The sequence below is a fragment of the Pyxicephalus adspersus genome, chromosome 2 (assembly GCF_032062135.1).
Source record: "Pyxicephalus adspersus chromosome 2, UCB_Pads_2.0, whole genome shotgun sequence".
NCBI lineage: Eukaryota > Metazoa > Chordata > Amphibia > Anura > Pyxicephalidae > Pyxicephalus > Pyxicephalus adspersus.
In genome coordinates this window covers 121,417,365-121,440,261 of record NC_092859.1, presented here as the reverse complement: position 1 = coordinate 121,440,261, position 22,897 = coordinate 121,417,365, and the positions used below count along the sequence as shown (strand labels likewise).

The 22,897-nt window shown below is 34.7% G+C and overlaps 2 protein-coding genes across 2 annotated transcripts in view; both read left to right on the top strand.

Moving 5' to 3' along the window:
- The window catches only part of MAS1 (MAS1 proto-oncogene, G protein-coupled receptor), a gene marked incomplete in the record, with an annotated part of 19,458 nt that extends 17,310 nt beyond the window's left edge, over positions 1-2,148 (top strand). The window contains 1 exon segment of the mRNA XM_072402260.1: positions 1-2,148.
- An 8,876-nt stretch (positions 2,149-11,024) lies between these two features.
- On the top strand, positions 11,025-21,577 carry LOC140324393 (cathepsin 8-like). The gene is made up of 8 exons (XM_072402259.1): positions 11,025-11,054; positions 12,309-12,412; positions 13,083-13,225; positions 14,462-14,641; positions 15,808-15,990; positions 19,348-19,507; positions 19,636-19,750; positions 21,142-21,577. Exons 2-8 carry the CDS (start codon positions 12,310-12,312, stop codon positions 21,242-21,244), a joined length of 987 nt encoding a protein of 328 aa, XP_072258360.1. The 5' UTR covers positions 11,025-11,054; position 12,309; the 3' UTR covers positions 21,245-21,577.
- Positions 21,578-22,897: the final 1,320 nt, after the last annotated feature.

Sequence of the window (22,897 nt, the reverse complement as noted above, 5' to 3'; positions counted from 1 at the left end):
AAAAGGTGTGCTCTTCATAAACTTTATCATCCAAGAATGTTTTTGATCTTGGAGTTATTATTATCCTGTAAATCCTGAGATCATGTTTGCAGTTAATAACCCAGCTTGCTCATAGCAGTGGGACCTCTGACACTCATAAACAAATATTGTATAACCCAAGATAAAAAAAGGTTTACATTCATTAGAGCAATACCTTCAGACTGGACACTCTACATTGTGTGCTTTAAACAAAACTCAGTTTTTCTGAAATATTACTTGAAGAAAATAATATATGCAGCCATTGTAAAACAACTCGCTGCACTCTTACATTTACTGAAATGTGTAAAAAAGCTGAAATGATTATAATTTAATATTCTGTAGTTATATCTGAAGAAATATCTATATTTTGCTACATAAACTCATACGGAATGATAATGCAGATAAGTTTTTCTTGACTTATCACATTAAATGGGGGTTAATGTAAAATTCTAGGCAGCACAGATAAGAACTGTGAAATACTTGTATTAAATGTAGTAGGACTCTTTAGATCTTAACTGAGATAATTTGCTATACTATTCATGTAAATCAGCTTGTTTCCTATTTATGTAAATCAACTTATTTTTTAAGTTAAATGGACCTGTTAAACAAATAATAGAGTAAAGGAGCCTAGAACCACATTCTACTTCCAGCATTTAGTATAAGCAAAGTAGACATGGAGTAGTGAAAGTTATTGGCATTGTAGCACTGTAATAGATACCTATGCTCAGGCACAGATAAGGCATATGGTAGCTTTGTGTAGACTGTGAGTTAGTAAATGGCTGTCAATCAAGTTGAAGCAGCCATAACACAGTAATATTTATCTGTATTAAACAATATTATAAGAAAGAATGCAGTAGTGAACAGATTTGTTTGCAACATTATCTTTCTTCAGGTTAATCGTGTTTAAGTCTGCTTCTTCTCCTAATAAAACCATTAAAATGCACAATTACTACTTGCATGGACGGGGGAAGTCAAAACAAGATCTTGAAGACTAAAGGAAAACATTCCCCCCTTGTGATCTGTATATCAGATTCCCTTTCCCAATATCCTTTACTAATATCCCCCATTAGAACATATCACTGCCCCTGTCATATGCAGTCCTTCAGTCAGGGCACTGGATCTTACAAATACACTCATATCAACCATGGCCATCTATTTCCCCGCTTAGAAAATATCCAATAGCAACCTAACTTCATTTGATTCTATCAATCTTCTAATATGAAAGACCTTACAATGAAGTTTTTGGGGGTTTGTGTTTGGGTTGAACAATGTTATATTTAAAGGTGTGTTTTCATATTTATTGTCTGTACTAAAGCAGATTTCTTTTGTAAATATAAATGAAGTACATATCAACTAAAACTGAATAGTGTGAAATGGTTGCTGGTGAGCAGAATAATGTTTGTTTCTGTTATCTCTGAGTACAGAATTCCCAGAATGCCCATTTTTCATGAGTATTCCACATCCAAACACTGGCATCATGCGTCTGTAATAGACTTCCTAACTTATAATCAAAAACTGTGAAATTCAATTAGAAGTTGAATCCATGTTGTGTGCACTAGTGGGAGGTGACAAATACTCAAACGTATGCCGCAAAATAGTTCATAAGAAGTCAGCAGATGATTAATCTTACCAATAACCAATGACAAATATAAATTTTAGTGTTTTGTTTCATTTGAGTTACAAATTTCTTTATGCTCACATTTCATAGTTTTCTGAATACAATAGAACACTTTTATGAGGTTTTATCTTTGTAAATAAAATGTTTTATTATTTATATGTTCTGTTTCTATATGAATTGAATCAAGGATGCTCACAATACCCACATGATTATTTTAAGGGATTCTGTGAGGACAGAAATAAGTTACCATTATCAAGTATCATATATACTCAAAAATAAACCATTCTGAATATAAATCAAGGTACCAGCTTTTACCCAAAAAAACAGGAAAAACTACATTGAATATAAACCTAGGCCACAAAATGCATGCATCACTACTAACATTCATAACAGTAATCAACAGAGTTTCCAGTTAAATATATGTAATCTATACATAACCATTGTGCATGCTTTAAAAAGATTTATTTCAAAGGGGATACAAAAAAAATAAAATGATTATCTTTTTTACCCGTTATTGAGTATAAAGTGTTTTGTATTAATGAGTTGGTTATGGTCATTTGCTTTGAAATGATCCTTGTGAATTATTGTTGGCCAGCAGTAGATGGAACTGTGTGCTGTGTAAAGTGTCTTACAAAGAGACAAATGCAGTTCCAAAACATGCCACTAGGTTTCACCTGAGTATAAACTAATGTAATATAAAATAAAAGTTCTTCTGCTAATGGCAAATAAGGATTTTTTAGGTAATAAAAATCTTGGTTTATACTAAAGTGTATACAGTAGTTTTCAACATGGTCAGCAAACCTGCAGTTACACTTTTTAGAGATCTATTACTTGTTGCATGTTGGTGAATCACTAAATGGTAAGCCAGAAAAAAGATCTGAATGAAAACCACATCACTAAAATATCTCTTATATTTCTATGTTCACAGGTTCACTTTAAGGTAGATAAACCTAACTGATTGACCTGTAGTATGCTAGAACACCATGTTTTAAAAAAACATATTCTATGTTTTGGTTTTTTAATCAAATACTAGTTTTCACTATTTCTTCTTCTTTGTTACATCTCCATGCTACTAATTCCCTGCAGACCCCTTTCAAGCACCTACAGTCTGCAGTAATAACTGCAAGGCATTTCCCGGGGCAGATGTCTTGATCATGACAAGTGTTCCATACTTAAATAATGTGTGTTGACACTTGTCATCTCCATTGTAAGCCTCCATAACAGGTTGACAATCCAAGAGCACATTAGAAACACAGGGACAGAATGCTGTCATGACATTTAGAACAGTAAGAGCTTACATGAGATCTAAAATATATACCATTAGTTATTCGTTAACAATTATAGTATTTAAAACAACCAATTAGCTTTCATATTCCATCATTTCAGGTCATCAAGAACAACAACAGATGATGCAGATTGGTATCATGGAATACTTGATTATTAATTGCTTTATTAAGTATGACCAATGATTTTTGGACAACGATTGTAAAAAAAAATGTAGTAAAACCTATGCCACAGGGGGGCGAAAAAAAGTTTTCACTGGTGAAACATACTAATGATTGTTTGTCCTATACTTCAGTGGTCCCCAACCTTTTGTGGGTCACTCCGGACCGCATGACGTCATGATGCCAGAACCCGCCTGCGATGGGAGAGTGGGTGGGTTGTGTTCATAAAGCCTGCGATGTCTCCGGGAGACGAGGTCCGCAGCTCTGGCCGATGCCCCCCAAGCGGGATCATTCTCCTGACCCCGCTGGTGGGTGCACCAGGCAGAGCCGTGGCCGACCCATCAACTGAGGGTTAAGGACCCCTGGTATACATGACATTTCCTGCATCGGTTGTGTAAAATAGGGTGTTCATGTCAGATATACACATCCAGACGTATGAAAAATACAGTTCAAAAAAAAAAAAAAAACAATTCTAAAATGCAATGTGCAGTATCACAGCCAGTCAAGCATAGGTTTATTATACTGAAATATGATACATTCTGTGTATCAATATACTTTATATACTGTGATTTCTTTTCTTTTTCAATGTATGTCTATTAGCATCAAACCACATTATAGACACAAAATATAAAAAACACTCACAAATGTATTACATATGTGCATTTAAATGTGTTGAGCTTTATGGTACAATTGAAAAAGTTCAGTAAGCAATGCAAGTAATCAGAGATTAGCATAGTCTTTTTACATTGCTGTTTGCATTACATTGGTTTAAGTCAGAGAGTGTCTTTTTATTGTTGTATAAAGTTCATTAGACTTAATTTGAGATAACATACCAAGATAAGATTTTAAAACTAGCTGTTCACGAATTAGTTAAAATCTTTCAGTTTGCCATTCAAAAGGCTCTATTTATAAACTGTGAATCAGGGAATCTGACATTCCCTCAAACAATCAATTACGGTCTTTGAATTTAATGGACCGGAAGATTCACACAAGAGAATGTTTGAGGAAGTGTCTGATTCCCCGTTTCATACATACATACATACAGCACCATAATAATGTAATGCCCTCTTCCTGATTTACTCACAATTATTTCGACATTTGCTTGTTTGTATCACGTGACACCTAAGTCAATTTAGAACACTTTTCATGTTATAAAATGTATGGCAATTGAAACTGTACATAAATAGGCTGCTAGTTAACAAAGACCTTGAATGAAATAGGAAACATCCTAAATGATAAGCTAGCCATACACTGTAAGACGTTTTTACAGGATAGATTTAAAAATGTTGAATTCCATGGCAATTTATTAAAAATAGGGAATTATTAATCAATATTTTATAAGTTTGTTAATTGAACACTGACTGGGAATGTCTATCTTTTCTTCAATCAGTTTTTTTCCCAGCACCAGGTGGTTGTTGCGCCTTAATAATCACCATTCAATGGCTCACAGGTGATTGTTAGCTCTTCTGGTTGATGAGTGTGTGTGTGACAATATAAAGGAAATGGTTTTTATCTTCAAATAACAAGCCAAACTACTCAATCTTCTCTGGAGTGACTGCCAAAATTTCTCTAAAGGACAGATAATCATCTAGAAAGTTACAAAGATTTTAACAGATTTTTTTTTAAAAAGGACCATGTTGTCTTTCATCAGCTAAGCTTCGTTTCATATCTTCATAGTTAGACAAATCACTGTAAAAATGGGCTTTATTGTGAGTAGAGAAGACAATCAGGAACATAAATGTTTTATTTCCAGGTAGCATCCACAGAACCACACACAGACCAAGAGTATCATACAGAGTCATTTCTGATTCTTTGTAACCTAATAAATGTATTGCTGTCTGTTAGAGAAATACTAGAAATGTATGTGGATCCCAGCCTTCCAGGACTGGTGTTGGACAGCCATGATCTAGCATATTCTCAAACCTTATGGCCATATGAAACAAAAGTGGAACTTTTCAAACTATCTGCATGAAAAGCATTCTGGATGAAAGGTCACTTTTCAAATTTGTCATCGTATCCTGACTTTTATATTTGTCTTTAGCATTTCAGAAAGGATAAAATACCTATTGATTCTGATACTTTTACTTTCTTGTTTCAGGTGGCTACGATCTGCAGGCTGATCTAGGCTGTGCAATGTTGCCACCATAGTCCAACTGCTTCAGTTCCTTTCTTACAAACAAAGGCCCATTCTGTCATTAATCTCTCCATCTCTCCACCAAACAGAGAACAGAAAAGAATTGTAATCACATGACCTGCAGAAATGAACTACAAAAACTATATGTGCAATTTCTAATAGGGGGTTTCAAATACTTTAAATATACTGGTCCAGATTTATTTAAGTTCCCCAAAACTGGAGAAGATATAATTTCAGCAGTGAACCCAGGTGATCGAGCAAACCTGGAATGGATTTCTTCTAAGTATTTTGCTATTTGTTAGTAAATGTTTCCAATCCTGGACCAGATCCATTCCAGGCTTGCTGGATCACCCAGGTTCACTTCTGAAAGTGTATCTTCTCCAGTCTTGGAGAGCTTTATTAATTCAGGCCCACTGTTTCTGAGGTCTAGAGTAAAGCAAACACAGCATTCCATATTAAGAAAAACATATCAAGGATTGGTCAGTGAATACAGTCAGGAACTGGGCTTGTTCTTTATTAGGATATTGTATTTGACAGACAAAAAATATAAGTCTGGTGCCCTTACCCTGCTTACACATACCTACACATAGGAAAAAACTATGTTTAGTTAGAACTCCAGTATCTTTTTTGCATTACTGTTTACTCCTGTAGATAAAAAATATATTTCAATTTTTTTTAAAGTAAAAAAAATGTTTATTTTATCATACTTTTATACTTTAAAAATTCAAAGATTTATGCAGCCTAGAAACGTGGTGATTGACTTTGACCCACCCTTGAACATTTGAATCTTGCAAACTCCAGCACGTGAAGTAACTCATAAAAAATTCAGTGTGAAATGATCTTGTGCAACTAGATTAACTTGCTTCTTTTATTTTTAGTAATTCATTTGTTATAATAAAGACACTGGGTTCCTGTATGAGATATCATAATTTACATTTAGCAGCGACATAACACGACCTGTTCTGTTTAGCATTTCTGTGTTGCAATCTTTTTTTTTTCAAAAGGTTCTTTGTTGAACACAGTACAATGTTAAAGAATCTTTTCACATTTGACTAATAAAATGTTTGTATAGTATTTGTGTTCCTTTTTATTTTGTTTCCTATTTTGGGAATGTTGGGAATGTTGAATTAAACATTTTGAGTTTCTGTTTTTTTTTTTAATTTAATTGGGTATTCAGTATTAAATGGGTTTGTTATGACTTGCTCAATGTAGTAACACACCCATAGAAATGCATGCATCATTCTAATACAAAACAATTGCTCTGCTCCAGATTGTTCTTCATTGGAGCTCTCAACAAAACCAGCTGAAGGTACACAGGCTCAAACAGAAACTCTGCAATCCGTAGGAAAACACAGGCTGTATCACTGCTCTCTTCTTGTAAAAATGTTTTCTGGTCTCAATAGATGGGCACAGACTCCCCCCTCGATGCGTTTTGCCCACCATTTGGCTTTAGAGGTCAGAACAGTGGGTGAAGGAGCTTGCACCCAGCAGGATGTCTGTTGAAACCAATAAAACTTTTACAAGAGGAGGAAATTATTGTGTTTGTGTTCTATTCATATAGTCAGATCTAAAAGGCGTACCCAGTCAGCACCAGTCAGTGTTTGTAAGTAGTGAAATGCTACTTACATAGGTGGTCAGTGGAGATGTTCTCCTGTACACTGATGATTCAGTGTGAAATGCCCTGTTACATTGGTAACCAGTGGAAATTATGCATTACAATTGGTTGATTACTGCCCCATTACATGGAGGTCATGTTTTTCAGTTTTGCAGTAATTAATTCACACCAGGTAATATTTGATGGAATGTCAGATTCCCTGATTTATAAATAAAGTGCAAAGTCTACCTAAAAAATGTTTCTTTTATTGTAGCATGAGTCAGGCCAGGCTATGGTTTTATTTACCAAGCCATGAAAAAATAAACTGTGCGTTTTTTTTAATAAAATCTCTGAACAACCCTAATAAAACCCAACATTTGATTGGTAACTATACAATGCTACACTCCAGCATGCATTTACGTTGTAGAAAAAATATCATCCTTACAGAAAAACTTTTGGTTCCCATCACCCCAAGCTAGTATAATATTGTTTTTTCTATATAAAGTGAGACCATACTGACAATGAGTTTTACAAATACTTAGTTGGACATGTCAATTGTCATTACAAGCTACCTGGAAATATAATTGGTTTTCTGTTAGCACATCAATAGCCCCTGGTAATGGAATCTTGGTGTTGCTGTTTCATTGCAGAATTAATGTAATTTGGCACAGAAAATTTGGAGGACATAAATAAGAAAGTATGATAAAGAGGTCACTTCGTCTTAATAACTATTTAGAGCTTAAGTTTGGTTAGTTAAGTGGTGGGGGTGTCAGGAGTAAACACAAGAGAACACACTTGAGGTCCTAGGTTAAGTGTCAGGGCCGGGGTTAGGAAATGTTAAATGTTAGGGATCAGTGTAAGGATTAGGTGTACCAGAGGAAGAATTGAAACTAATTTTAGGGGTAAATTAATTGAGGTACTTATTGGTGGCGTGCTTTAGAGGTGATAGAAACTTTCACTGGACTCCAGGCAACAGTTCATTGAATGCCATTCTCTAAAAGAAGAAGCTTTGAAACCCAAGGCACTTTGGTATGTAAATATTGGTTTTATTATTATATGGCACCAACATATTATGCAGCGCTGTACATTAAATAGGGGTTGCAGATGACAGACAGATACAGACAGTGACACAGAAGGAGGAGATGAAACAACTATAAAATCAATACATTTGTCTTGCTATTGATTAGCGACATCATCCATTACACCTAGTAACCAACAGAAAAGCTGAACAGATAAGAATGGTTGGTTCAAAGGGCTAACTTTCTAATGAAAGGTCAGTAAGTGTATACCAGAAGCCCAGGTTTGTTTTGATTACTGATAATAGTGGCATACCGGCGTTTGTGCAATCAAAAAATGAATGTTCTCTGAAAAATAATTCTTTTCTCTTTTTGTCTTCTTACCAAGGGGCCTGCTTGGAAGACCTTAAGATCACATTTCCGGCAAAGGATCTTATAATCACTGAGTATCTTAACGTCTTAGTTTGTATCTTAGTTACTGATGTATGATAAGATTTGTACATGGCATGTTGTTTCTTTAAACGGAAATTAATTTAACATGAAGAAGAATGTAAATCTATTGAAAGTATGAATTTATTTTAAACTTGGAATGTATTTTATATTAAATGTTTGTATAAACTGAACAGATTATTTGCCTTTTAGTGTGTTAAAAGTTAAGGTTGGACACAAGTATAACAAAATGTGGACTGTCATTTCCTATGCTTGCTTCTCACTTTTCGGTCCGGATTTGTGAAAGCTCTCCAAGACTGGAGAAGATAGACTATCATCGGGGGACGTGGATGATCCAACAAACCTGAAGTGGATTTCTTAAATCATTGCTATTAGTAGACAACTGTTTACACCAGATCTATTCCAGGTTTGCCAGATCACTCAGGAACTCTCATGATAGTTTATATTTCCCAGTCTCAGAGAGTACAAGTAAATCAGGCCCATGGTGTACAAGGTAACTTTATACACATCCTTCAACACATTGGTAAAGGATATAAACCTTCATAGAATACAAATGGGCTTCTAGGTGCTTCAAGCTCAATACAATACATGTGCCAAGCAGTGGAACTATGCATGATGGTACCCTTTCTACATGTGGTTGGCAATTATTATTATTATTATTATTAATAATAATAAACAGGATTTATATAGCGCCAACATATTACGCAGAGCTGTACATTAAATAGGGGTTGCAAATTACAGACGAATACAGACAGTGATACAGGAGGAGAGGACCCTGCCCCGAAGAGCTTACAATCTAGAAGGCGGGGGAATTTACACACAAAAGGATGGGAGATATGTAGTGGAGGGAAGTAGTGATGGTTTCAAAAGACAGAAGAATTTGGGTAGGCAAGTTTGAAAAAATGAGTTTTGAGTGCTCAGGAAGACCATTTCAGAGAATTGGGGCAGCTCCAGAGAAGTCTTGTATCTGTGCGTCTGATGAGGATATTAGTGAGGTTATGAGGCCATCATAGCACACAACAGAAGAATTGACAGGAGGATTGCCTTATAATTGTTACAATTACCAGAATATAAGGACATTTACTTATAAAAGCAGATATTTTCATTCATTTTAAAGAAAATTTTAGTGCAGAATTTTTTTAAGCCCATGTATGCAGGGTTGTATTTAGACATCATTCTATCCTAGGCGTCTTTTAGTACAAACTCCTTGTGTTATACGATTAATTTTCATTTGACAGGTAAGATTATGCCAATTTAAAATGTTTTATCTTATAAAAAAGACTATATGTACACAATTGGATAATGTGTTCACATCATTAGTGCCACCCTCCCCCCTCAGTATTGGTTCTAATTTACCAGCACTGAAAAACCTCCTAACATTAGATTCCATTTCCCAATATTGGGCTTTTCCCGGGCATTAGACTTCCCCTTTCTATAGTATGTACCACACCACAACATTATCTCAATATTATCATCCTTCCATAAAAAAACCCTACATCTCCTGTGCTGTGTCCTGCTGCGTTCTACTGCTAGATACACATTAGCATGTCAGCAATGGAGCAATAGAAAAAATAGAATTAAAAAAACATTGCTTGTTGGGCAGTACCCCTTTAACCTGCCTCACAAATCACCAGCCCATGGATGCCAATATGGAGAAAATGATTGGTCTGAATACAAGCTCATTATGAGAATATTAGTAACTCCTACAAGTTCCAAATGTTACAAGCAACATATTTAGCACATTGCTTGGAATAGTTTTGCTTTGTAGGGCTTTTTATGTGAAAAAATAATTCATAACTAATAATTTCATCAGATAGCTATAACTCATAGTCCAGCATCTGTTAGGTTATCACACATCATAATAAAATTCTGTGCGTTTAATCAGTGACAGATCCACTTATCATATACATGAAATATGATGGCAGTAGGTGTGCTAATTCATGTGAAAATGCCATGGGGTTAATTGGTGCTGAGTGATACACATTTTGTGTGAAGTATGAACAACTGAGAATGCAAGCACATAAATCTCACCAGCAGAATTCCCCAGGTTTAAGGAAATCTATCATGAGAAAAATAAAAGGAGCTGCTTCTTATAATTTATGTCTAAAAATACTCCTTAACTAACGCTAATGGTGATTCTCTGACTTTACTATAATTAAGTCTCTAACCCGGAACTAGAAATCACATCAGTACAGTAATAACAGAAAAGTCTAGCTATTCAAAGTATTTAAGGTCAGCAAGACAACCAGCCTTTGCAGATTGGTAGTCCAATAATGGTGGCTTCCATGATCCCTTTGCCTAAAAAAATAATAATTGTCATTTATTTACAGTTTTGGCCACCTTTGTTACTTTATTTATTCAACGTATTGCTATCTTTTACACTTAGTAGATATCCAAAGAAAGTTTGAATATTTTGTTGGGAAAAAGTTGCATGTGTCAAAAATACATTTAAAAATAATACATTTAAAATACATTTAAAAATGTATTAATAATTTAATACAAATAATACATTTAATAATATATTTAAAATAAATTATCAAAAATACAGTTTTTATGAACATTGTAAAAGTATCATGGGACAAGTCAAAAGAAGTTTATTCTACAGAAAATCACTAACAGTAGCAATCTTATCATTGCATTTAACTGTTTCTGCTGATTAGATTGTAACAGTGCCCAACCTTTGAAGTACATGACAGCTACAAAATAAATAGAAAGATAAGCATCTGTATAAATAGACTGATTAAGTAGACCTGAAGAATTCAAGAATCAAATCTTTCAGGTCAGTGGCATATTATTTATCACAGCATTGCTTGTTACCTATTCAAACCTGTGTATGTGTCTTTCCTACTAAGATGATGTGAGGAGGGGGATGTGGTTTATGTATTCAATTTCATAAGAAATATCAACTGTACATTTTGCCTTTAAAACTGATTAGTGCAATTTTAATATTAGAAAATAAAAAATACATGTTGTAGGGGCTTTCATTTACCAGTAGGGATGAGCAGAGGGATTTTGGTAATAAAGATTTCTCTGTTCTCTGAAAATTGTCTCTAAAGCGGCACATTCAGCTACTTAGACAAAATTTGTTTAAAAATTATATGCATTTTGCTTTTGTGTGTGTGTTGGAGGGGGGGGGGGGGGGGTATAAAGGGTAGGATTTCTTTTCATCAGTGTTTTTTTTATGATTATTATTCATTATTATTTATGCACTTTTATACTTTTATTGGTATTTAATTCTACTTTTTCACATTTTTATAATGATGGTATGATATGGCTATTTTATGGTACAAGAATAGATCCAGGATAGTTGGAAATAACTTCTATAACCCCAAGAAATGAGCCCCTAGGAACCAAAACATTTTTTGCTTTCCCTACTGACTGTATTTCCCTATATTGACTGTAATGCTGATTGTTTGCTTTATTAAGAGAGTTTTGTTGTATTCTCCTTGATTTTCAATCAAATTTTAGGTAAAATTTTTATTTAGCTGATTACTAATTTTCAGTATTACTTTTTCTAAACTTTTTTTTTCATTATTAAACAATAGAAAGTAAATAGAAGATTTTCCCCATATGCTACCATTTATTGGAGGTCATGATAAGGTAGTCTGACAACACACAAGAGTTCACATTAATTAACCTACTTACACTATATACTAAATGTAGATTTCCAAATAGATTTGCTCCGGGCAGAAACTACATATTTGCTTTGATATTATGTTACAACAGCTTTTTATTAGCAATAAAAAGCTGACAAAGGTACAGATTTTCCATGGCTACCTATTTGGCAATATATTTGCTATCTAAAAGCAATTTCTGCACTATCCCAGAGTGTCCATGTTTTATCCTTATATGTAATAGATTTGCTTGGAGCAAACATTAATGAACAATGAATATCTCCCTCAATGCGTTTTCCTTCCAGAAGTGTGTCTTCCATTTGAATTTATATTGTAATAGACTAGGAAATGTATGAACTATTCAGCTATTCATATATACTGGATATATTGTTGACTCTTCAACTCACCTTGTCTTGTAGAATGCATTTTAACAAAATTTTGGGCGTACTATCGCTTTTGGTCCTCTGTACCTGGGCTAGCAATTTCTTTGATGAAGAGTGGCATGCTTGGAAGTTGAAATATGGTAAACAGTTATACAAATTATCAATATGAATAATATATTACAATGTATGGTTAGTTTGGGTTTATTTATAACAGTACAATAGCAAACCGTGCTTTACAAGGTAGACAGAACTTTTTACATCAGGTCCTTTAGGGCCTAACAATCATATGTCTTCCTTTTTTTTGAAGTATATTCCTGAGCCATTTTGACTAGCATTAGGATTTTGCTTAGTGGGGAATAAGGAAGCGACATTCTCACTAGCAAAAAAGGAAACCATGTGCATCTACTCCATAGGATTCAATATAATTGGTACAATGTAGTATGGATAACCACTGTGCTGCTAAATAGAGATCACACAGAAAATATTCAGTATGCTGTTTAAATGCAATGGTAAGGTACATCAGTATGGGGTAATATACATTGATTTCTTTTATATGTGGAGTTAAAGTGTATGCAAAGGGAAGTATTTTTTTGGGTAGATTTGAGAGAATTGACAGCTTTTTTTGGGTAATTTGAGAGATTTGTCGGCAAATCTATCAAATAAAACACCGTTTGCAAAACATGGCGGGACTTTACCCCCTCCTTACTCTATCCAAAATAAAAAAAATACAAATGTTATGGCAATATGTAATGCCTGTATGAACCTTTGTTGTAAGGCTAATACTAATTTTTTCTACCAATAACATAACAGGTAAAACATATACATCCTTGGAAGAAGAGGAGTCACGAAGGAAAGCTTGGGAAGACAACTGGCACATGGTGCAGAATCATAATGCACAAGCTGACCAAGGCCTCAGCACCTTCAGAATGGGAATGAATCATTTTGCAGATATGGTAAGAGAGAATATGTTACTGACAGTTTCTAGAATCTTCTCTCATTATAGAGATTTGGTCTGCAGGAAAAAGTCAGTTAGTCTGGGCACTTGCCAATAATCCATTGATAAAATTGTATTTAAAATAACAATTCAGTCAGTTTTCTGATTGGTAATCTGTTGGTTGGAAGTCATTCCACAAATTTTTTAAAATTCTATTCAGCTAATGATTTTATTCTGAACAGAAAGTGTTCAAAATCCCAGACTCATATAATCGATTGTTTTTTGACTTATGACAAAATGTGTACATTATGAGATGTACCAACACATGTGATCACAAAAACCAAGAAGACAAAAAGCGGTTGGTTATGATCAATCTAAAGTAGATTTTACTTTGGAATAAATATCAGATCTGATCATTATGTGAAGACCAAACTCAAAATTAGAAGTGAATACTCTGCATGTGTAGTTGAGCCCTTAGATCTCATTGTTAATGGTGTTCACTGACTTAAAGGCAAGCCGTGCTTATTGATGAACATAGCCACTACACACCTCCCAACCCTATAGGGAGATAGGGAAGAGGGACACTTTTTAGCTCAAATTATGGAGACAAATGACATACTGCCATTTTCAGAAGATAAAAATGAACACACAAAAAATTACTGGATAAACTGACAAGTTTTCACAATTACTATCCCTTTATATTATAATTTTTTCAAAAATGGTAAATTAAATCAATAGAATCTGTATTGAAAGTTTAAAAAAAAATCTTTTTATTACTTAAATAATACAGTTTTAATAGAGGTATTTTATTTATTTATTTATATATATCAACCCAAAAGAGTGAAAACTGAGAAGGGAAGAAGGACAATTCCTCCAAATCCGGAACAGTTGGGTGGTATGCCAATGGGCTCAACAGTCCTGAATTTCTAGCTGAAGCTGAATGTACCATTCAGATCTGTTCTTGTAAAATGGAAATTTCAGAATTCAGAAATAAATTAACATTTAAAAACATCATGTATGTATGTATACTTCATGATGTATAACATCATGCATCATGTATACTTACATCATGCATCCCAGGAGGCTTCGGGTTTTCGGGAGATCAATAATGAATCAAACTCAATGTATTATCATATCCTGTCCTAGACGAGACCTAGGGAAAGCCTTCCCAACAAGAAAGCAGGTGACAAAAAAAAAACAGTTCTAAGAATTTTATAAAGACAAACGTTTATTTATGCTGTCACTTTTATTCCAGACAGCAGAAACACTGAACTCAAGGAGCTGCTTGTTTGATACAGAAGTCCCAGACAATGTTCCAAGGAAGACATATGAAAGCCATAACAATCTTCCTGAGCATGTTGACTGGAGAGATTCGAAATGTGTGACTCCTGCTAGACAGCAAGGCACATGTGGATCCTGCTGGGCTTTCGCTACAGTAAGAAATGCTCACGTCTAGTTTGTATTTATCAGCTACTAAAAATCAGATTCAATGAAATACTTTTTTTTTATTTTAATATTATTTTTATTCTTGTTCTTCTCTGAAGGATAATTAGCTACAAACGTTTACTTTGTTCCTGTATGTTTGTAGTCCGGGTGTCACAAAAAATCTGGATAGCAGTCACCATAATATGATTTAATTTAATGTAAATTGTAAACAGGAAGCAAAAATCGGAAAACATAAATACATAAAATTTTAAGTGATTATAGTTTCCATTGTTAAGGGCGGCTCTTTATCACTTGGACTGGGAGAGAATATTGTCCTCAAAGAACACGGAACAGAAACTGGAATATTTCAAGTCTGTTCTACACAAACACACTGCAAAATATAGTCCAATGGGTAATAAGTTTAAGAGGCTAAAACTAGAAGCTCACAACTAATGTTAAAAAAGCTATAAAGCCACAAAGGACATGGGGCACTCTTTGCTGGGCACTCTTCTGAAGAAAAAGAAGAAAAATTCCACAGATATTCCTACTTGCTGCTTCTTTACTTGGGGGTATATCTACAAGTAAGATGGGGGAATATCTGATGACTGGGACATTGCTCTTCTTGAAAAAATAACTACATACCTTTATATTGTCCTTGTGAAATCCCATTCATGAGATATTCCTATTTGTTGCTTATAGACTTGATGCCAATTTACAGAAAGGAAGAGGAAAAATTTGAGTAATGACTTCACATGTTCTTCTCCAAAGCATTATTAGCTACATAACTTTACTTTTTCCCAGTGAAGTCCTGTTCCTTAGATATTCCCTCTTGCTGCTTGTACACTTAGTGCCAGTCTGCAAGCAAGAAGAGGGAATATCAGAAGAATGGGACATCACAGGGACAATGAGGCATTGATATGTTTTCCATCGAAACATGATTAGCTAAATACTGTATACTGAATATAAGCAGTATAGGCTAGGCAGCATGTTATGGCTGTCTCCATTCATTAGAATGTACAATTCTATTTTGGCAAATTTAACATTTTGCAAAGTACCCCAGTTCAAAGCCCACCTTGCACTGGAAAGCTGTGTGATGAGAAATCTGACATTGGCTGAACAGACTGCCACAATCTGATTGAACAAATTACCTATAGTTTTTTACCATGTTTTGTTTAGGTGGGTGCTATTGAATCACGATTATGTTTAAAGAACCATAAACTTGAGAGCCTCAGTGAGCAGCAACTGGTAGATTGTGACCCTGAGGATGGTGGATGCTGTGGTGGGTTTCCAATTGCTGCCCTAATGTATTCAGAGATGAACGGCATTATGAAGGCTGAGGATTATGAATATGCTGGAAAGGTATGCTTTATTTTTTTTTCTTCTCTCTGTATTGCTGTGATTTACATTTCCAATCTTAAATGTAATCTTTAATAAACTACTGAAACTGAAATGTTTTCAATCTTCGACCAGATCCATTTCAGGTTTGCTTAATTGCCAAGGTTCTCCCCAGTCTTTGAGATCAATGGCCCTATTTTATTAAGGCTCTACAAGGCTGGAGAGAATACACTTTCATCGGTGAAGCTGGGTGATCCAGAAATTTTGGAATGGATCTGGTCCAGAATTGAAAACCTTTGATAACAAATAGCTAATGATTTTTAGGATATCTATTCCAGGTTTGCTGGATCACCCAACTTCACTGATGAAAGTGTATACTGTTGATCCTTGTAGAGCTTTATTAAATCAGGGCCAATGTGTCTGAGATAAACTTTAATAGCATTTCTGAATTCATTATGGTTTAATTACACAATGTGATGGTATGAAACCATGCGGACATGTACACAAATATATAACGCCCATATTTAAAATTCTAAAATCGAGCATTGTCTGTGTAATATGCCAACTTGTGCTTAGATAGGACACAGGGTTACCCATTATAAATGCTGAGCACCAAACAAAACACATGATATATCCCACATTTTAAAGGCCTAGATAGCATTGTTCTGGAATAAATGGTTTTAAAAACCATTGCATTGTATACTGTGTTTTATTTTTGGAGCCATTTTAAAATTAGGAATTTAAAGAAGGTTAACACCCAATTCTTTCCTGAATATTCAAACATATCCAATGAGACTTAATAGCCAGTAAAGACACTTATATTGGACTAGGCGTGGCATCAGAGTGAAGCAAAATCAGGAGGGCACACAAGTGTAATACAAGTGATAGAAGCCATCCCATCAGATCTGCTCTTAGGTGGAAATTTACACACAGATTAATAATTACACACAGATATAATTTTGACCCATTTTATGCAACTGCTTCTGAATACTTTCACATAGTTTTAACTTATAAATTTCAGATGCTTGAGAATTTATGCCCTACATTTTCTAGGAATATAATAGCTATCCCGTGGTAATGCACAATACTTTACACAAAACATAATGGCCAAGGCACACATGCTCTAGAATACAAAGTGAAGTGAATGCATTGCATTGCAAAGCAGCCTATACATAAAAAGAGGCCAAAGCACAGAAACCATAAAAAAATGATCCAATGCATGTGTCCTATGATGTGCTTCAGTGCATTGGCTGCTACAAAGTGCACTGCATACCATGCTTTGTAGTAATATGAGGTACAACTTTATCATGCCACAAACATGAATGGGCCTATTGTTTTGTTTAAATGTATTTGTAATACATTTATAATAAAGAGAAGAAAAAGTAACAAAATCTAAATGATCAATACTTCCATTGTTGTCTTGTTCCTGATTCTCGAGTTTTAATGACATTAGCTAAAAATAATCAGAAATTGATAGATACAGAATTTCTTGGATTTGTAGAAAGGTAAAACTAATACAGTGAATGTTGGAAGCTTTCTGCTCCCTATTCTGATTCAGTTTTGGTTTGAGCCGAAATACTTTCTCTTTATTATGGCCCTGCTTACTATGTTTATTTGAAGCTTTTCAGCTGTTTTCTCTGACCAGCAAACGTCGTAATTTTTAGAATTCTCAGTCCTCTGCACATACTGTCCAGGCCCCTGCTGTGATTTACTGCATTTGCTGGTCAGGGAATATGGAGAAACAAAGGCATTGTGACTGTTCTGACACTAAATAAACTATAAATCACAGAGAGGAGAGAGCCATTGGAGTGCAAGCCTAGCATACACTGGGAACGGATATATCTAGTGGGGGAATGTTAAAGGAGAATTATCGTGTATTCACAGTGATTTTTAGCAAACACTTTTCCTAACTGCTTTAAAAGAACTAAATAGAGATGGGCATGCACACCATGGTTGCTAATGTAGATATCAGGGATCATCCTAAATGATTGGTGGTCATTAGAGGTGGTTTCACCCCTAACAACCACCAGCCAATGGGAACCTTGCCTGTTATGTATAATAACAACCAGTCAGGGGATGGTGATTGTTAGGGGCAGTGCAGTTAGAAAGAAATCTGCAGGGTAAACAACCATCTTGGAGTCTGTTGTTACCACAGAAGCTGCTCTCCTGTTCACCTTTCACAAATATCACATTAGTTTGTGAATGGTGAACAGCTAGACCAGGGGTGTCAAACTCAAATACACAGAGGGACAAAATTAAAAACTTTTACAATTTATTGAAAAAATTGAGAACATTTTTCGTTCCCATTAGATATAAACCCTTTTCAGTCTTCTCTATTTGTAGCCTTCTGAGTTAAATTTCAATGGTAACCTTTTTGCACAGGCTAACAATAATAATAACAATATTCTTCTATGAAAATCCAACCATTCAGGTCCAAGCCTTGGAGTAGCAAGGAAAAGTACAGCTGAGGGGGAGTGCTGGAAATGCTAAATGTGGCCAAAGCGGGGCTAAATCTTATGAGTGGCCCGAAGCTGAAACTCCTTGTTAATTGAAATAGCGCCGCTACTAAAATTCCCGTCATTATTTGCGTCTATAAAACAGTCCAATGTGGGGCCACGCATGGGCAGAGAGCCCGCTGGTCTATAGACGAGTGATGCTGGGAATTATAGTAGCAGTTTCAATGCAGCAGCGGGCCAGCTTCAGTTCATATTTAGGATTCCTTTGGGGGCCAAAAAATGATGTTGGGGGCCAAGGTTTGACACCCCTGAGCTAGACTGAACTGGAATCTCAGCTTTAATATTGTCTTCCACATAAGGAGAGCATTGTTTTGAGTGAGTCATAGAGTTGTGAAAGACAAGTGGTTTATAACAAACTTTGCATAAAAATATAGTGCCATCTACTGATGGCCAACAATCATGCACAACAGATCTTATAAGAGCAAACAATTCATCATACCCAACACAAAAGTACTTTAAATTAAATTAAATAAAATACAGGTTAAATACTTTAACCTGTGAAAATGGGTAACAGGTAAACAGAACTTTTTTTATACCCTTTTAAATAAATTTTTAAAATTAACATTCCAATGATGTATTTATTTATTTTGTATTCATATTTATTTATGTTTTGTCATAGGCTTAAGTCATTGTAATTTTCCTGTTTTCCTATTATAGTAAGTGTCTTGGTTTATATTTGAGTATGAGTGTGAGTGTGTGTGTACATAGAATAGGGAGCCCTCATAGATTAATATGTAGATTAATATGCTTTAAAACTGTACACTGCTCTGTGTTTTATCATTTGGAAAAACTATAAAGTAATAGTTAAAATAGGAGATATCATTCCTAATACTGAAGGAGATTTCATTTTATATATTTTTTTAAGAAAATGGCCTGTTCCTATAATTCTGATAAAGCTTTGTTTCTGAATGCAAGCAAGTCCTATGTTTTGACTGGAGAAGAGAACATAGCATCTGCAGTAGCACTTGAAGGTCCAATTACTGTTGGATTTGGAGTGGATAATCAATTCATGTTTTATGATAAAGGTAAATGCACTATTCCTTAAAATAGATTCCCAGGCAAAATTAGGAAAGACATATATGATGCAGTCTGTCAGCAGCATTATCACAGCAACTTTTCATGTTAGGACTGTAACATTTTATTTTGCTATTAGGTATTTATGATGGAGCATGTGCTCCAAAGATGAATCACGCAATCATTATTGTGGGTTATGGGACTGACCATGATGAGGAAAATGGTAGCCAGGACTACTGGTTAATAAAGAATAGGTATGTATTGTTCTTATCTCCTAACTAAACTAATTCTGTATGACTAAAGTCTGTACTCTATAGCATTCACTTTTTATCAGTTTTTATCCACCTGCCAGTGGTAAAAAAAGGAAATGCTGCATTTTACTGTTTTTAACATTAATGCCGGTCTTTGTATTTCAGCTGCTTTTGCATTCCCTTTGACTTGTATAGGGAGTAAAAGCAGTCCAGAAACAAACAGTCTGTTGACACTGACCTGTGGGATTGTATGCATAACTTTGATTTTTATAAAGGAACATGGATCTGCTTCAATGTGTGCATCTGTTCCCTAAATCCACATAAACAATACAATTAATCTTTACTAAACAAAATTGAACTGTAATTAAATAAAAAGGTTAGTTTCCTTATTCAGGCATAGTGTAGTATATGTTGTTATTCCACATGAGCAATGTATAGTCAATATAATAGCATCACTTTTTTTGTATAGAGCAGGGAAGGTTAAAACGCATACCAGGTTAGTTATGCTGTCTGCAGGGAGGTTTTGCTTTGTTTCCAGTGCTCAAGACACAACAGGAATGAAACAAAATCTCTACACAGTATTACTCTAAAAAAACTCAAAGTTTTCTATTTCCACTAACCTAACTTTTTTTTTATCTTAGTTGCAATGGTCACCAGGACAAAAGAACTGGTGAATATTTGAAACAAACAGCAATAGAAACTTGATGGGGGGTCAAACTTTTCACTATGGTATCCAAAAGAATCCCCTTATAAAACAACCCTAAAACTATAAAGCAATGGTTGGTACAGTGGCTCAAAGGTTAGCACTCTGGTCTCTGAAGCAAGCAATTTGGTCAAATAGTAAGCAGCAAGAAGTGGGGGACAGTGTGGCTCAGGAGTTATGAAGAAGCCCTCCTAGATTGTAAGCTCTTCAGGCAGGGTTCTCTCCTCCTCCTGTGTCACTGGCACTTTGTAATATGTTGGCGCTATATAAATCCTGTTTATTATTAATAATATTAATATTAATAAAAATTAATAATACTACTAATAGTAATAATAATAATAATAAAATAGGGCATTAAGAGACAGTTTAGATAAAGAGAGATCAATTCTTTGATTGATAACTTTCCAAGAGATTCTCAACAATGTTTTCTCCTGATATTTTCTCAAACATTAATTACATTGACTGTTAAGGAGAGGTTCAAGTCACCCTTAGAGCTCCAGGTGTTGTGTAAAACCCAATTTGTCCTTTGTTTTGATATGGTTTACATGCATGACACCTCCAGGGATATGCAATATATTTTAAACTAAGATGTTACACAGTAGGATATGATTTAAAACTTTAGTAATATACTTTTTGATTTATAACTCTCTGCTTCTAATTAAGCCTTGCTGATATTTTTATTTTCTTACAGCTGGGGCGAGCAATGGGGAATAGACGGATTTGGAAAAATCAAGCGCAACGTTGATAAGTGCTCCATTTCACAAATGGCAGCCACAATAGATATTCTGGGATGATTGTTTTTTTAATGTAAATTTTAAATGTTACAAAAATAATTAAAAAATTACGCAGACTTCTTGGTACAGTACAAGAACATTGTCTAATAACCCTCCAATCCAATTTTAACCCCCCACCCCCCCTTGTACTGTCTTCTCAGTGCTTCCTTCAAACCTGTCACATGCCAACCAATATTTTGTCTAAAATTTTATCATGGCCTAATATCCTAATTATTGGATTTTCACTTTGAAGATCTTTAAATTTTGAAAATGTAAATCTGCGTACCAAAGATATAAAATGTATGTTCTCTCTGTGTATAATGTTTAAAAGCTGTAATAAATGAATTTAAGCAACATTTGTCTGTTTTTTTCACTGCCGAGTATGAAATAATTCTAAATATAAATATATAAATATATATATATATATATATATATATATATAAATATATATATATATATAATATTTAAAAATAATATTAAATTATGTTTCAGCATACATGTTCCCAAAGCTGGGGCACATACAGTAACATTACAGTACAGTAACGAAAATCAGCACTGAAGGTTGCTTTGTAGCCATTCCAGTAAATTTATTTCACATCAGAAACCGCAAGAGAGCAGATATACGTAGAGTAAATAGGGTTCTGGGGAGCCTTTGCAGAGACAGAGGGCCTGATGTATGAAAGTTCTCCAAGGCTGGAGAAGATACACTTTCATCAGTGAACCTGGGTGATCCAGCAAACCTAATAAGTGGTACATGCACTACAATGCATTTTTTTAATTAATAATTTGTTATGCATTCTTCTATTCAAAGATTTGAATATATGTCTGCAACTATAGAAAGGTCACGCTTGAATTCTATATTCTTTTTTTGGTTTGTCCACTGTTTGTGTGAGCCATTAAAGTGTCCTAAAACTCTGAAACTTACAGTGTAAGGGGAAGCATATTCACTCTTCTTATCTCCCACAATGGGCCTAGAATTAAGCAAACGTCATCTGTGTCAGAGCTTTTATTTGCATTAGATCATTCATAATTGTGTTAGGATAAAGGGCAAATACTTTAAAACTGCATGTTATATAGGATGGTGCCTCTGCATCTCTTACTTTTCAAGCTTACTTTTTTTACACAGTTGTCCAGGCCCCTCTATTGCTCCTAAATTACTAATTCTGATTGCACTGCACAGAGTCAGATTCTGACAATAGGCCTGATTTATAAAAAGCTCTCCAAAACTGGGAAAGATAGACTACCATGGGAAAACCTGGGTGATCCAGCAAACCTGGAATGGATTTCAAAAGGTTTTCAGTCCTAGACCAGATCCCTTTCAGGTTTACTGGACCAGATGCCTTTCAGGTTATTTATATTCAGGTTATGTTATTTATATGCTGCAGCAAGTCAGATAATGTGCATCTCATTTCCTGGTTGAAGGGCATCTGACATTGTTTAGCCCTTGCTTTGAACCAGCACCCCCTTTAGTATTTATTAGTTTTTATGTTTTTGTTGGAGGTTTACAATCATAGCTTCCTATTGGGAGGAACTTATATACAACATTCTGCCAACCCCTTCCAGAATTTATGATATTCTTGCATTGCAGAGGCTAAAATCATGTATGGTATAAAAAGAAAAGACTTAATTTATTAAAGAGGAACTAAACTAAAAACTTGCCCAAAAAAAATAATA